This window comes from Scyliorhinus canicula, chromosome 15 (assembly GCF_902713615.1).
Source record: "Scyliorhinus canicula chromosome 15, sScyCan1.1, whole genome shotgun sequence".
NCBI classification, from domain to species: Eukaryota; Metazoa; Chordata; class Chondrichthyes; order Carcharhiniformes; family Scyliorhinidae; genus Scyliorhinus; species Scyliorhinus canicula.
In genome coordinates, this window is record NC_052160.1 from 4,651,381 (window position 1) to 4,666,612 (window position 15,232).

General features: G+C 45.8%; 1 protein-coding gene across 4 annotated transcripts in view; it reads left to right on the plus strand.

The window, feature by feature from the left end:
- The window catches only part of LOC119979124 (meiosis regulator and mRNA stability factor 1), a 61,025-nt gene that overhangs the window by 31,656 nt on the left and 14,137 nt on the right, over positions 1-15,232 (plus strand). For all 4 annotated transcript variants that reach the window (XM_038821135.1, XM_038821134.1, XM_038821137.1 and 1 more), the window contains 4 exons: positions 9,220-9,395; positions 11,938-12,158; positions 13,355-13,497; positions 14,191-14,324. In XM_038821135.1, the coding sequence (XP_038677063.1) occupies positions 9,220-9,395; positions 11,938-12,158; positions 13,355-13,497; positions 14,191-14,324 (674 nt within the window). The remainder of the gene's footprint in view (positions 1-9,219; positions 9,396-11,937; positions 12,159-13,354; positions 13,498-14,190; positions 14,325-15,232) is intronic.

Genomic DNA, 15,232 nt, shown 5'->3' on the forward strand with positions numbered 1-15,232 from the left:
CAAGGTGACTGCTCCTTTCCTATTTCTAACTTCAACCCATATTACCTCAGTAGGCAGATCCCCCTCGAACTGCCTTTCTGCAGCTGTTATTCTATCTCTAATTAACAATGCCACCCCCCCCACCTCTTTTACCATCCTCCCTAATCTTGTTAAAACATCTATAACCAGGGACCTCCAACAACCATTTCTGCCCCTCTTCTATCCAAGTTTCCGTGATGGCCACCACATCGTAGTCCCAAGTACAGATCCATGCCTTAAGTTCATCCACCTTATTCCTGATGCTTCTTGCATTAAAGTATACACACTTCAACCCATCTCCTTGCCTGCAAGTACTCTCCTTTCTCATTGTTACCTTCCCCACTGCATCACTACGTGCTTTGGCTTCCTGACTTAGTTGCTGGACTACAGATCCGGTTCCCATTCCCCTGCCAAATTAGTTTAAACCCTCCCGAAGAGTACTAGAATCGACTCAATGGGCCGAATGGCCTCCTGCACTGTATGTTCATATGGAATGTTGGGGTTTATTGCAAGAGGAATGGAATATAAAAGTAGGGAAGTTTTACTAAAGCTGTACAGGGCATTGCTGAGACTACATCAAGAGTATGGCGTGCAGTTTTGCCTCCTTAATTAAAATATATATAATTGCTTCAGAAGCAGTTCAGAGAAGGTTCACTGGATCCATTGCTGGGATGAAGGGGTTTTCTTGTGGGTTAGTCATGTACCCATTGGAGTTCAGAAGAATGAGATGCGATCGTATGGAAGCATAAAATATCCTGAGGGGATTTGATAGAGTGGATATCTGGATCGTGTTTTTTCTGGTATGGGAGATTAAAACTAGGAAACCTAGTTTAAAAGTAAGAAGTCTGACTCTTTCAGACTGAGATGAGGAGAAACGTTTTCTCCCAAATGGTTGTTTGTTTTTTTTTTAAGAGAAATACAGCACAGAACAGGCCCTTCGGCCCACGATGTTGCGCCGAACTTTTGTCCTATGTTAATCATAGAATTTTGGACAATTTTTCATGGCCAATCCACCCAACCTGCACATCTTTGGACTGTGGGAGGAAACCGGAGTACCCGGAGGAAACCCACGCAGTCACGGGGGGGATGTGCAGACTCCACACAGACTGGCCCAAGTCGAAATCGAACTTGGGACCCTGGAGCTGTGAAGCAATTGTGCTATCCACAATGCTACCGTGCTGCCCTTAAGAAGTTAACCTACACTCCATTATTCTACCCTAATCCAAGTACCTATCCAATAGCCGCTTGAAGGTCCCTAACTTTTCCGACTCAACTACTACCACAGGCAGTGCATTCCATGCCCCCACTACTCTCTGGGCAACTTTCAAAGAACTATGAACATAGACCCCAAGATCTCTCTGCTCCTCCACATTGCCAAGAACCCTACCATTAACCCTGTATTCCGCATTCAGATTTGTCCTTCCAAAATGGACAACCTCACACTTGTCAGGGTTAAACTCCATCTGCCACTTCTCAGCCCAGCTCTGCATTCTATCTATGTCTCTTTGAAGCCGACAACAGCCCTCCTCACTATCCACAACTCCACCAATCTTCGTATCATCTGCAAATTTACTGACCCACCCTTCAACTCCCTCATCCAAGTCGTTAATGAAAATCACAAACAGCAGAGGACCCAGAACTGATCCCTGCGGTACGCCACTGATAACTGGGCTCCAGGCTGAATATTTGCCATCCACCACCACTCTCTGCTTTCTATCGGTTAGCCAGTTTGTTATCCAACCGGCCAAATTTCCCACTATCCCATGCCTCCTTACTTTCTGCATAAGCCTACCATGGGGAACCTTATCAAATGCCTTACCAAAATCCATGTACACTACATCCACTGCTTTACCTTCATCCACATGCTTGGTCACCTCCTCAAAGAATTCAATAAGACTTGTAAGGCAAGACCTACCCCTCACAAATCCGTGCTGACTATCCCTAATCAAGCAATGCCTTTCCAGATGCTCAGAAATCCTATCCCTCAGTACCCTTTCCATTACTTTGCCTACCACCGAAGTAAGACTAACTGGCCTGTAATTCCCAGGGTTATCCCTATTCCCTTCTTTGAACAGGGGCACGACATTCGCCACTCTCCAATCCTCTGGTACCACCCCTGTTGACAGCGAGGACGAAAAGATCATTGCCAACGGCTCTGCAATTTCATTTCTTGCTTCCCATAGAATCCTTGGATATATCCCGTCAGGCCCGGGGGACTTGTCTATCCTCAAGTTTTTCAAAACGCGCAACACATCTTCCTTCCTGACAAGTATCTCCTCAAGCTTATCAGTCTGCTTCATGCTGTCCTCTCCAACAATATGGCCCCTCTTGTTTGTAAATACTGAAGAAAAATACTTGTTCAAGACCTCTCCTATCTCTTCAGACTCAATACACAACCTCCCGCTACTGTCCTTGATCGGACCTACCCTCGCTCTAGTCATTCTCATATTTCTCACATATGTGTAAAAGGCCTTGGGGTTTTCCTTGATCCTACCCGCCAAAGATTTTTCATGCCCTCTCTTAGCTCTCCTAATCCCTTTCTTCAGTTCCCTCCTGGCTATCTTGTATCCCTCCAGCGCCCTGTCTGAACCTTGTTTCTTCAGCCTTACATAAGTCTCCTTCTTCCTCTTAACAAGACATTCAACCTCTCTTGTCAACCATGGTTCCCTCACTCGACCATCTCTTCCCTGCCTGACAGGGACATACATATCAAAGACACGCAGTACCTGTTCCTTGAACAAGTTCCACATTTCACTTGTGTCCTCCCCTGACAGCCTATGTTCCCAACTTCTGCACTTCAATTCTTGTCTGACAGCATTGTATTTACCCTTCCCCCAATTATAAACCTTGCCCTGTTGCTCGCACCTATCCCTCTCCATTACTAAAGTGAAAGTCACAGAATTGTGGTCACTATCTCCAAAATGCTCCCCCACTAACAAATCTATCACCTGCCCTGGTTCATTACCAAGTACTAAATCCAATATGGCCTCCCCTCTGGTCGGACAATCTACATACTGTGCTAGAAAAGCTTCCTGGACACACTGCACAAACACTACCCCATCCAAACTATTTGATCTAAAGAGTTTCCACTCAATGTTTGGGAAGTTGAAGTCGCCCATGACTACTACCCTGTGACTTCTGCACCTTTCCAAAATCTGTTTCCCAATCTGTTCCTCCACATCTCTGCTGCTATTGGGGGGCCTATAGAAAACTCCCAACAAGGTGACTGCTCCTTTCCTATTTCTAACTTCAACCCATATTACCTCAGTAGGCAGATCCCCCTCGAACTGCCTTTCTGCAGCTGTTATTCTATCTCTAATTAACAATGCCACCCCCCCCACCTCTTTTACCATCCTCCCTAATCTTGTTAAAACATCTATAACCAGGGACCTCCAACAACCATTTCTGCCCCTCTTCTATCCAAGTTTCCGTGATGGCCACCACATCGTAGTCCCAAGTACAGATCCATGCCTTAAGTTCATCCACCTTATTCCTGATGCTTCTTGCATTAAAGTATACACACTTCAACCCATCTCCTTGCCTGCAAGTACTCTCCTTTCTCATTGTTACCTTCCCCACTGCATCACTACGTGCTTTGGCTTCCTGACTTAGTTGCTGGACTACAGATCCGGTTCCCATTCCCCTGCCAAATTAGTTTAAACCCTCCCGAAGAGTACTAGAAAACCTCCCCCCCCCCCCCCCCCCCCCCCAGGATATTGGTGCCCCTCTGGTTCAGATGCAACCCGTCCTGCTTGTACAGGTCCCACCTTCCCCAGAATGCACTCCAATTATCCAAATACCTGAAGCCCTCCCTCCTACACCATTCCTGCAGCCACGTGTTCAACTGCACTCTCTCCCTATTCCTAGCCTCGCTATCACGTGGCACCGGCAACAAACCAGAGATGACAACTCTGTCTGTCCTGGCCTTTAACTTCCAGCCTAACTCCCTAAACTTGTTTATTACCTCCACACCCTTTTTCCTACCTACATCGTTGGTACCAATGTGCACCACGACTTCTGGCTGCTCACCCTCCCCCTTCAGGATCCTGAAGACACGATCAGAGACATCCCTGGCACCCGGGAGGCAACATACCTTTCGGGAGTCTCCCTCGCGACCACAGAATCTCCTATCTATTCCCCTAACCATTGAATCTCCTATTACTATTGCTTTTCTATGCTCCCCCCTTCCCTTCTGATCCCCAGAGCCAGACTCAGTGCCAGAGACCTGGCCGCTGGGGCCTTCCCCCAGTAGGTCATCCCCCCCCCCAACAGCATCCAAAACGGTATACTTGTTTTGAAGGGGAATGGCCACGAGGGATCCCTGCACTGTCTGCCTGTTAGTTTTCTTTCCCCTGACTGTAACCCAGCTACTCTTGTCCAGTACCTTTGGTGTGGCTACCTCCCTGTAACTCTTCTCTATGACCCCCTCTGCCTCCCGGATGATCCGAAGTTCATCCAGCTCCAGTACCTTAACACGGTCTCTGAGGAGCTGGAGTTGGGTGCACATCCCGCAGGTATAGTCAGCGGGGACACCAGTGGTATCCCTCACCACCCACATCCTACAGGAGGAGCATGCAACTGCCCTAGCCTCCATCCCCTCTTACTTTACAGAATTAGCTGCCCCTTGGACCAACTGGACCTCCGCCCTCCGACTCTACTTCCAGTCAGCTGTACTCTAAACTCCTGGCTCCCTTCACGCTCTTTGATAAATATAGGAAATGAAATGTAAGGAGCACCTTACTCCCTCCTCACCTAACTCTCTCAGTCACCAAACTCTCACTGTAGCACTCAAATGCCACAAGCTTAGCACTCCCTCAGTCACCAAACTCTCACTGTAGCACTCCAATGCCACAAGCTCAGCACTCCCTCAGTCACCAAACTCTCACTGTAGCACTCCAATGCCACAAGCTCAGCACTCCCTCAGTCACCAAACTCTCACTGTAGCACTCCAATGCCACAAGCTCAGCACTCCCTCAGTCACCAAACTCTCACTGTAGCACTCCAATGCCACAAGCTCAGCACTCCCTCAGTCACCAAACTCTCACTGTAGCACTCCAATGCCACAAGCTCAGCACTCCCTCAGTCACCAAACTCTCACTGTAGCACTCCAATGCCACAAGCTCAGCACTCCAGTGCAAACAAAGTCTGCACTGTAACTAGCTCCTATTTATACTGTGACTCTAGCTTCTGAAAACTGGCCTAATGCAATTAACTAATTAACAAGCTCCAGCTGCAAATAAGTCCAAGTAGAACCTTGTTTAAAGCTGATTCAAAATTCACCTTCTTATAGACCAAACAGCAACTTTTAAGTTAATTAACTGATTATCCTATTTCTAGTTATTGGTGTGTGAAATTCTCTTCCCCAGAGGTAGTGCAGGTTGGGTCCTTGAATTTATTCGAGGCAAAGTAATGCAGACTTTTGTTAGGCATTAATAAAGGATGTATCTAAATTTTTAATGTCAATTCTTTTTAATAAAAAAATTTTTTTTTTTTTTTTTGAGTACCCAATTAATTTTTTTCCAATTAAGGAGCAATTTAGCATGGCCAATCCACCTAACCTGCACATCTTTGGGTTGTGGGGGCGAAACCCATGCAAACACAGGGTGAATGTGCTTTCCATTTTAAATTGTTTAAAACCCGAGCAGTGACGTATAGCATCGCAGGCAATTGCCAGAAAGAATTTTTGTATACGGCCAAAATCTTGACTATCTGAAGCTCAAATATGTTCACTGTTCAAAAAGCGTTCCATAATTCTTTCCTTCAATTATTTCTTGTTCCTTCTTGAGATTGGCGATGATTAAACATTTTAGCTTTGCTGCAGTTCCCTGACTGACCAGTAGTGTCAGCAGATCACTTGGAATTAAATGGGACACAGAAACTGGGTGCAATCAACAACTGCGTGTGCCCGGTGCAGATCCAGGCCCGTCGGTTAAATTGCGGGAGATACCGAAATTTGGATTTGCAGTGGGCTTGAATCGGTTAGCGATCTAACCGGCCATCTCCACTGGTTCCAGGACCTCGTAGATGTTGCGAGACACCAATAGAGACCAATGAAGAGTAATCTCCATCTCATTAACGAGATGGAAGGCCAATCTAATGGCCTCTCCAGCAGGAGGTCGCACAGGCACCGTTTCTGCTGCTATTTTTAAAAATGTGTCTGTGCCATTGAGCGGTGCATCAGACTGCTCAAAAGCTATAGATGGTGTAACCCCTCACCCCCATGCCCGTTCAGTGCTCCTCAATCTTCTGCATCTTCTGTGCTTTACCATTAGGTCTAGGTGTATCCCCAGGATGCACATCAGAGGATGAGGCAGCATGCTGCTTCACCTGCCCTGTGGCCTTTGATGCCTTTAACAGGTGTCCTCTGGGGGCCTGGAGCCAGAGTCTCGGCTGACTTTCCAGTGTCACTGGCATCACTGTTCTTCCTGCTGACCATAAGACGTGCTGGTGTCAGGAGGGGAGAGGTAGAGACCGCTGTTGGCTCCTTGGTGGCAGGCCCCAGGTCCGCCTCTAGCTCTTCCGCCTCTGGTTGGTGCTCGTAGAATCCTGCGGGTTTCCATGGAATGGAGAGGCAACTGCTGTGAGCTCCAAAGGCCTCTGCATCATCCGGCTCAGCTGGTCCGGGACCCTCCCTGTTGTTGGCACCATGGCGATGATGCCCTTGCCGATACTCCTCGGTGACTGGGGCATGCCATGCAGTGCCTCGGCAATGTCCTCCTCGGTCTGGGACATGTCCCTCAGTGATGGGGACATGATGTTGATGTCGAGCTCTAGGCTTTCCACTGTGGTCACTGCCTTAGCAGTGTTGGCCTCAGTGCCACTCATTGCTGGTGCCATCTCCTGTGCCCGTAGCCTTTGGGCATCCTCCAATCAGCTATGCACTAGCTGGAGTAAACTGACATCCCTTCCTGAATCTCGTGGCTGTGCCCCAGTGTCTACGTTAGCTCCTGGACAACCCTGTCCAGAGGCTCGGCATCTGACTGGGACTTCAGTACTGGGATCCAGCAGACCTCTGACTACTGACTCCATTGGATATTCCTGCCTCCACCTGATGTGTATCTGCAACTGTGGGGTACTCACCAGATTGTGCCCCAGAAGCCTGTCCACTAATGTCGCCCACTGAGGCGTGGGTCTCTGCACTGGTGGAAGGTTGGGGATAGCTGTGATGAGTCGCTGGTGGTCTCCACTGAGCCTCCCTCACTTGAGGCAGGTCATCTGGATGGATCCTCACCTCTGTGGTGCAGGCCAACCCCTCTGTCGGTGACCACTCTCTCCTTGGTCAACCCCACAATCTCCAGAGCTCATTCTTCGCAGGTGAGGGCTCATAGGTCCGGAACCCCTGCGCCCATCTGGGCCCTTTCCCACCTGTTATGGGCCATGTTCTCTTGCGGAGGTAAAGAGGGCATTGTGAGTTGTATGCTTGATGCGGCTGGAGGTCAAGGTGGTGGCAGGTGGGACTGATGCCAGGGGACTGGTGTTAACTTACCCCAGTGGCCCGGTGGAGTTGTTGATCGTCTCCTGATATCGGACAGCGGTCCTCCTGGTCACGCTGCCCAAACTGCCACTGCCTCCCAGGTGACATTGTTGGCCCTGTTGCTGGTCTTCCAACCCCCTCGCAGGAACAGGGTGTCACATCTCGTCTCCATGGAGTCCAGTGGCCTGGCCAGGTTGGTGTCGCCGAAGTGTGGAGCAGGTCCACACGGTACCATGGTCGTGTGCTGCCTGGGAGTGAGTCCGGAGAGAGTGTTTAAGTAGCTCTCCCAGCTAGGAGCTGCCGGGTGCAGTTCCAGTGAACCAGCCAGCGGGGCAGCCGGATCCGCTCGCAGCCGGCGGGGCAGCCGGATCCGCTCGCAGCCGGCGGGGCAGCCGGATCCGCTCGCAGCCGGCGGGGCAGCCGGATCCGCTCGCAGCCGGCGGGGCAGCCGGATCCGCTCGCAGCCGGGAAGTCCCGCCTGATATGACACTTAGAACCTCCCCGTTAAATCACATCCACTGTGTTCCTGCACGCAAGGTTGGCGACAATATTTAATGCCACCTCTGTGTTAAAACAGTTGTTACTCGACCCAGTCACGTCTTCAACTATTAATACACATTTTGCGAGTATCTCAATCACTCAGGAACTGGGAGCTTGCTGGCCTCTTCCCATCTTCCCCAATCCCAGGAATGTTGAGGCCAATTATTGCAGTTTTGCAGTCCCAGCTGAAACCACTTGGCTGATTAGTTGAGAATCAAACCTACAATTCCTGATCAATCCCACTCATCAACCCATGGAAGTTGAGAGCATAGGAGCCACTTGGCCCATGTGCATACTGGCTGTTCATTGTGGCAGTTCCAAGGTTCTCCACTGCCTCACTTTCTCCCTCTAGCCTTTTCTATCCCGTTGCTACAAATCTTATCTACATTTTCCCTTTAGATGCAGTCGTTTCTCCATTAATCATTCCCTGTAGCAAAGCCTTCCCTTTCCATGAGCTCTCTCTATTTAAGTAAATTTTATCTAGGCTGGGATTTCACTCCTGTTTCTCAGGCGGGTTGGTGACGGGAGCTTCAAAATCTCATGTGAGGCCCAAAACGTGTTTTACATTATCAGGAAGTCTCGTCACGATCTCTACGCTGCCTCAGTAACATAACACAAATTCTGATTTGAGGGGGGGGGCGTCGTCATGATTAGGTAGGACCTGAGGATTTGGGGGGTCCATTCCAACTTTTGTGTAACAGGTGGTCTCTAAACACAGCACCCTGAGTTGCTGGCGGGGAGCTTGATCAGCCCACCCCACCAGCGTGTCGTCTGGGACCCACCCCTTCAAGGTGTTTAAACTAATTTCTGAGCAATATGGCAGATAAAGCCGGGGCCGGTGGCGTCGATGCTGTTTTTTCCGCCCGCTGCCATACTCTGCATAAAAAAGGGAAACTTCTGCCCCTAATCTATCTCTTCACTGGTGGTTTTGAGGTTGGTCTCATCGCTGACTCCCCAGCTCAGTTACAGAATGAACTGCTCACTAGGGGCAGCGAGTAGGATTGAAAATATCTGAGCCCATGCTTTGAGCATACTTAATTTCAGTATTCACATGAACTTTCTAAGCCTCCTTGCTCTGTATAAGTGTGCAGGGTTTTATTTGTTCAATTAATATGTTGATTTATTTCAATTTTAGCTTTATTACAATATATAAATACTATTTAATTTGACTTAACTGATTTCTTTAGCTTCCTGGACTGCTATGCTGCAGAGTTTACCATTCTGAGGACAGTGGAAGAGGGGGAGGGCGGTGTTCCTTTGGAGCACCTCATTACCTGTGTCCCTGGTGTTAACATTGTTACTACGCAGGATGGCATTAAAGTTGTAAAATGGGTGCAGAACAAGCCACCACCTCCTAATGCAGGTAAGCTGATACTAGTTCACTATTTAAAGTAAGCAAAGGAAATGTATACATTAATCTGTAAGATATATATAGTCATATAATTTTACAGCATGGAAAGAGGCCCTTTCGCCCATTACTTCCATGCCGACCACCATGCACCTAACTATTCTTATCGCGTTTTCCAGCATTTGCTCCCTAGCCTTGTATGCAGTGGCATTTCAATACTGCTCATCTATGTTGTGAGGGTTCCCACCTCTACCACCTTTCAGACAGTGAGTTCCACATTCCAACCACCCTCTACGTGAAAAAGGTTTTCCTACATCTCCTCTAAACCTCCTCCCCATTATCTTAAATCTCTGCCCCCCTGATTATTGACCCCTCCACTAAGGGAACAAGTACCCTCCTATCCACCCTATCTATGTCCTCAACCAGGTCTCCCCTCAGCCTTCTCTGTTCCAGCCTCTCTCTCGAAAGCTGAAGCAGTCCAGCCCGGCCAGCATCCTGGTGAATCTCCTCTGCACCCTCTCCAGTGCAATCACTTTCTATGGTGTGGTGACCAGAACTGTACGCAGTATTCTAGCTGGGGCCGAACCAGTATTTTGTACAGCTCCAGTATAACCTCCACGCTCTTGTATTCAAGTTGACAGAGGCAAGAATTCCATAGGCTGCCTTTAAACCACCTTATCTACTTGTCCTGCTGTCTTCAGAGAGCAAGCATAATTGCTTTGGTTATTTAAAAAATATATATAAATTTAGACCCAATTTGTTTTTTCCCCAATTAAGGGGCAACTTAGCGTGGCCAATTCACCTACCCTGCACATCTTTGGGTTGTGGGGGTGAGACCCAGAAGACACTGGGAGAACGTGCAAACTCCACACAGACAGTGACCCAAGGTCGAACCCGGGTTCTCAGTGCCGTGAGGCAGCAGGGCTAACCACTGCGCACCATGCCACCCCCACTGCTATGGTTATTCTGATTTATTCTGTGAATGTTTCCACCACCTGTGCATCTGTACTAATTTTATAATTTTCATATAAAGTTTTCACCTTAAATCTTTGAACTAGTCTTCTGCTGTGGAATTGCTCTCCAGTCAAAACCAAGAATAGAGTTGGGGCACGGTGGATAATCGGTCCAAGATGGATATAATTCACTCCCATCTTAGCCATGCATTTATCGTAATATTTCTAATATAGGTTTATAAGTCTCACCTTTGTAACAAACTAGCAGAGGTGCTGCATTGTAATTGCACCTACTGCTATTGTGGCACTGTATGATCCCATGACACAGCAGCATAACGTTTCATTTATGGATGTGGATATAGGAACTTTAATGGAAAATAAACACAAATGAAAGGCATTTAATTGATGGATAATTAGTTAGCTGACATAGAATTGAATCACTAAAGTAATGGCTATTTTTTTTAAGAAGACACTGGTAGCATTTGACAAACCAACATGTCAACATTATATTTAGAAGAGGGTTTTGTGAGACAGTGGGGAAGAGAGAAATGATGCTCGTCTATTTATGGATGTGCTTTGATCTATTGTGAATAATTACGAGCATCACCCTACCCCTCATTTGGGCATTACACTGGATTGCTGTGTCCAATTTTCCCTTGTTCCTGAATTCTAACATCTTCTAAAGGGTGAAACCTGAACAATTAAATGGCTGTGATTTTGAATTCCATATCCTGCATTAGACAGCAGCAAACAAGGCTATAAAAGTCACCATGCTGAAGGTGTACAGCAACTTTGGCCTAGTTGAGCATCTTAAAATGTTTCATTAATTCTAGTTACCAATAAATTGCCTGTGCATGAAACTGGTTCAGCAAAATGCTATAAAATTCTATCCCACGGTTAGAGAAACTGAGTTACGTGGAGATAGAGAAAGATTCTTCGCCATTTAAGACATTGGAGAGGACCTTATAGAGGCAAGTAAGATTAAAATCTGGCACAGCCACCTTGAAGGCACAATTGGAAGGCACGTTTGTTACTGCTAGGGTGAACCATGAAGACGAAAACCCAATACATTCGAGGTGTGGTTAGATGCCGTGACAGAATATGCATTTGAAATTGGCTGGATCATGACCTCATTTCAGGAATTTAAGGTATTAGGGTATCTTTGTTATGGTGCTTTTGCGTTACTACAGAATTTATTCGCTGTTTTAAATTGGATTTCAAGCGTATGCTGTATCAACTAGTTCAAGCTCACATCAGCTACCTGATTTGAAGGGGTGCTGTCAGATCTTTTTAAGTTGTCTAATATCTTAACCCGTCTCCAACTTTAACCCCCACTTGCAATGAAAAACGTCCATATAAAATGGCAAGCACCTTGCATAGAAAATATATTTGTTTGTTAACCAAGTCTTGATTACAAGATGCTGCTATCAGTTTTCATCATGAAAACTGAGCGGACTCTGGTAAAATTTGGGGTTTTTAACTCTGCTATTGAGCTATTACTGTGGAACAATTTCATCAGAACTAATAATTTAATTATCGTACTTTTTCCTATTCTCACACCTGACGTGCTGAATCCAGTGAACACTCTGTATTCTGTTCTATAGATCCCTGGTTGCTGCGCTGTAAGAGTCCAGTAGGAAATCCTCAGCTTATTCAGTTTAGTAGAGAAGTAATCGATCTCCTAAAGAACCAGGCTCACTGTCTCATCTGTCAGCATAAATTCATCCCAATCTACCATCATCATTTTGGGAAGCAGTGCAGAGTTTCAGACTATGGCTATTCCAAACTAGTGGAGTTGCTGGAAGCAGTACCTCATGTTTTGCAGGTGAGCTTTGTGTCACAGAAATTAGTTTTAATCGTAAACCACAGTTCGAGGCTCTTTCTACCAGTCGGCAGAGTTTTGAAAATGCTTACTAGATTATTGTTTTAATGAATGCAGTGAATTTTTTAAAAATGCTAAATGTGTATTACTAGTTCCTGTAATCCACATTTTCGGTGAGATTGAGCTAAGATGTGGAGGCAAAAATTGCACTTTTTGTAGTCTGAGCTTTTAAATCTTGGAAGGTTAAAAAAAAATCTAAAATGATATATTGAATAATTTTAGACGGTTCTTATGATTGAAAGAGAAGCTAATTGGTCCTGAAACTACTATTGGAAAGATAGGGAATTGAATTTCCATCTATAAAGTTTTTGTGTTTCTGTCTATTAAGTCTTGTGGATGCCTGCACTACTTCTTCCTGTTCACGTTTACCCTTACTTCCTGTGTTACAATCTTAGAATTGTAAGGACTTGGCTTTTGTCCATCTCTACCTGTCCTGCAGTGTTGGTTGGCCTCTTCTATATCACTGCTACCGTCTTTTTTGATGGTGCACTTGTCTCATTCTCGGCCTCTTGACAACTTCTTCAATACAGCTGGCTGTAATGGAGTTGCTTGACCTTGATTTCTGATATCCGTGAAGGTGTATGTGCTTTTTTTAATGATCTTTATTGGTGTCTCAAGTAGGCATACATTAGCACAGCAATGAAGTTACTGTGAAAAGCCCCTAGTCGCCACACTCCGGCGCTTGTTTGGGTACACAGGGAGAATTTGGAATGTTCAGTTCACCTAACAACACGTCTTTCGGGACTGTGGGAGGAAACCGGAGCACCCGGAGGAAACCCACAAAGACACGGGGAGAACGTGCAGACTCCGCACAGGCACTGACTCGAGCCGGGAATTGAACCCTGGCGCTGCGAAGTGCTAACCACTGTGCTGCTGCCCTTTGTAGTCTCCCAAATCCACAAACAATGTATCTAAACTGAAAAGGGATTACAATGTGATATCATGAAAAAAATTTTTTAATTGAGCTAAATGTTGTTGGTTAATTGAATGAATAAACAAAATGTATTGAAAACCTGCGGATATTCTTGGAAATGTTCTGACCATAACTTGTTAATGTAAGTCACGCATGTTTTTGGGTCTGCCCTTCAAGGAACTAACCATTGCAGTCTGAATCACTTTTGTCGTATGATTTATTATAGATCCTTGGCTTGGGTGCTAAACGTCTACTTACCTTGACTCATCGAGCACAAGTAAAGCGCTTTACCCAAGATCTACTTAAACTTCTCAAATCTCAAGCCAGTAAACAGGTTTTCATAAAAGAATTTGGACAAGCATATCATTGGTACGTGTGATCCTAAAATTCTGCAATTCAGTTTAGTTATTTAAATTTCAGTTATTTTCATGTGATTTATTTTAATGAGGAATGGAATGTTTCCATCTTGGCACCTTAACATCTAACTGCCTCTGTCTGTCCCAGCCTAACCAGATCATCTTCAGCACGGTGGTGAATTATATCCTTTTTGTTACATTTTCTTGTGTGTGTGTGCCACATCTGGACAGTTTAGTATTCTGAATCCTTCCTTATTTTCATCTGAATGGAAATCACTTTTCAAAAAAAAAAAGTTTGTCACTAAATGACTGCTAACATGTTTCGGCCCTTTCTTTCCACATACCTAATTAATTATCTTTCATGTTGTTGACTCGTGCCTTTGTGTATGAAAGACGGAGAGTTGAACAGTGAACCTAGACCTGTTAGATAGGTTGTTCCTCAGGGTGGGCATGATGGTCTTCATTTGCAAAGTATGTGCAAGAGAAGGCCTTCTGGCCCCACGTGATACTGAAGCATCAGCCTGTCGCAATTCAGTCGAACATCCATGTGTGTTGTGTGACACTTCAAATGACTCTTGTGTGGCAGTTGGTAACTCAGAACAGTCTTCCTGAATGAAGGTGCTCAATCAAGTAACGGTGAGATAAAGATTGTACTGTGGGGAAGCCTATATTGGATTAAATTTTCTACATGTCTTGATTCTGCTAGGTGTTTTTCGAAGGACTGGAATGTCACCGACTATGGTGTGTGTGAACTGGCTGATCTTCTTTCAGAAATGTCAGATACTACAATTTGCGTATCGCAACAAGATGATGACACTGTGATTTCTATCCCAAAGCGAGGTGCTAATTTTTTTTTTAAAAACTGGTCTATATTGTCATAATGAAAATGAAAATCGCTTATTGTCACGAGTAGGCTTCAATGAAGTTACTGTGAAAAGCCCCTAGTCGGCACATTCTGGCGCCTGTCCGGGGAGGCTGGTACGGGAATCGAACCGTGCTGCTGGCCTGCTTAGTCTGCTTTAAAAGCCAACGATTTAGCCCAGTGAGCTAAACCAGCCCCTTGTAAGAGTAAGAATTATGTTTGGCATGTTTAATTTAAATAAAAATGAGTTCCTGTTAAACCAGGTACTCCACCAATATTGTGTGTAAAATGCAAGGAGTAGCAAGTCTCTGACCACTTTAATTCCGCCTCCTGAGATTTACTTTGCTGACACAGGCTGGGGAGGACTTCATGCTGTTCATGGGTGGATAGATTGGTGCTGAGTTTCATGAAGTAGGGAACAATATTTTGGAGTAACGGTAGATTGCGTCACGTGATTGTTCACAATCCTGTATTTCTGTGAAAAGTTTGCTATGTGGCCATAGTCCGCGGGGAGGGAGGGAGGTGGTGGAAAAAGGGCGGTAACGTGTGTCAGTTGCCCACTCCCAAGTTACCTCTATGGTATTTTATGCCTTCCTCATCTTCTAAAAGGATTGTGGACCTCTGGGTGCAGGGAAAGTATAGAAAAGTAGAATTTTGAGCTGTAATGGCATGAAGAAAAAAGTTAACCCAACCTATCCTTAACAGCTGATGAAGTTATAGTCTTGTCTTGTATGCACACATTTCCTGTTATGATTTTCATATGTTGGGATTTATTAGCATTCCTGGTTACTCTAATGCCATGAATCAACCATATAGTCTGGCATAGCTGATGCCGACTGTCGTGGGTAGAGGTGGAATTTTCCATTTTCTGAAGGAAATTGGCGAA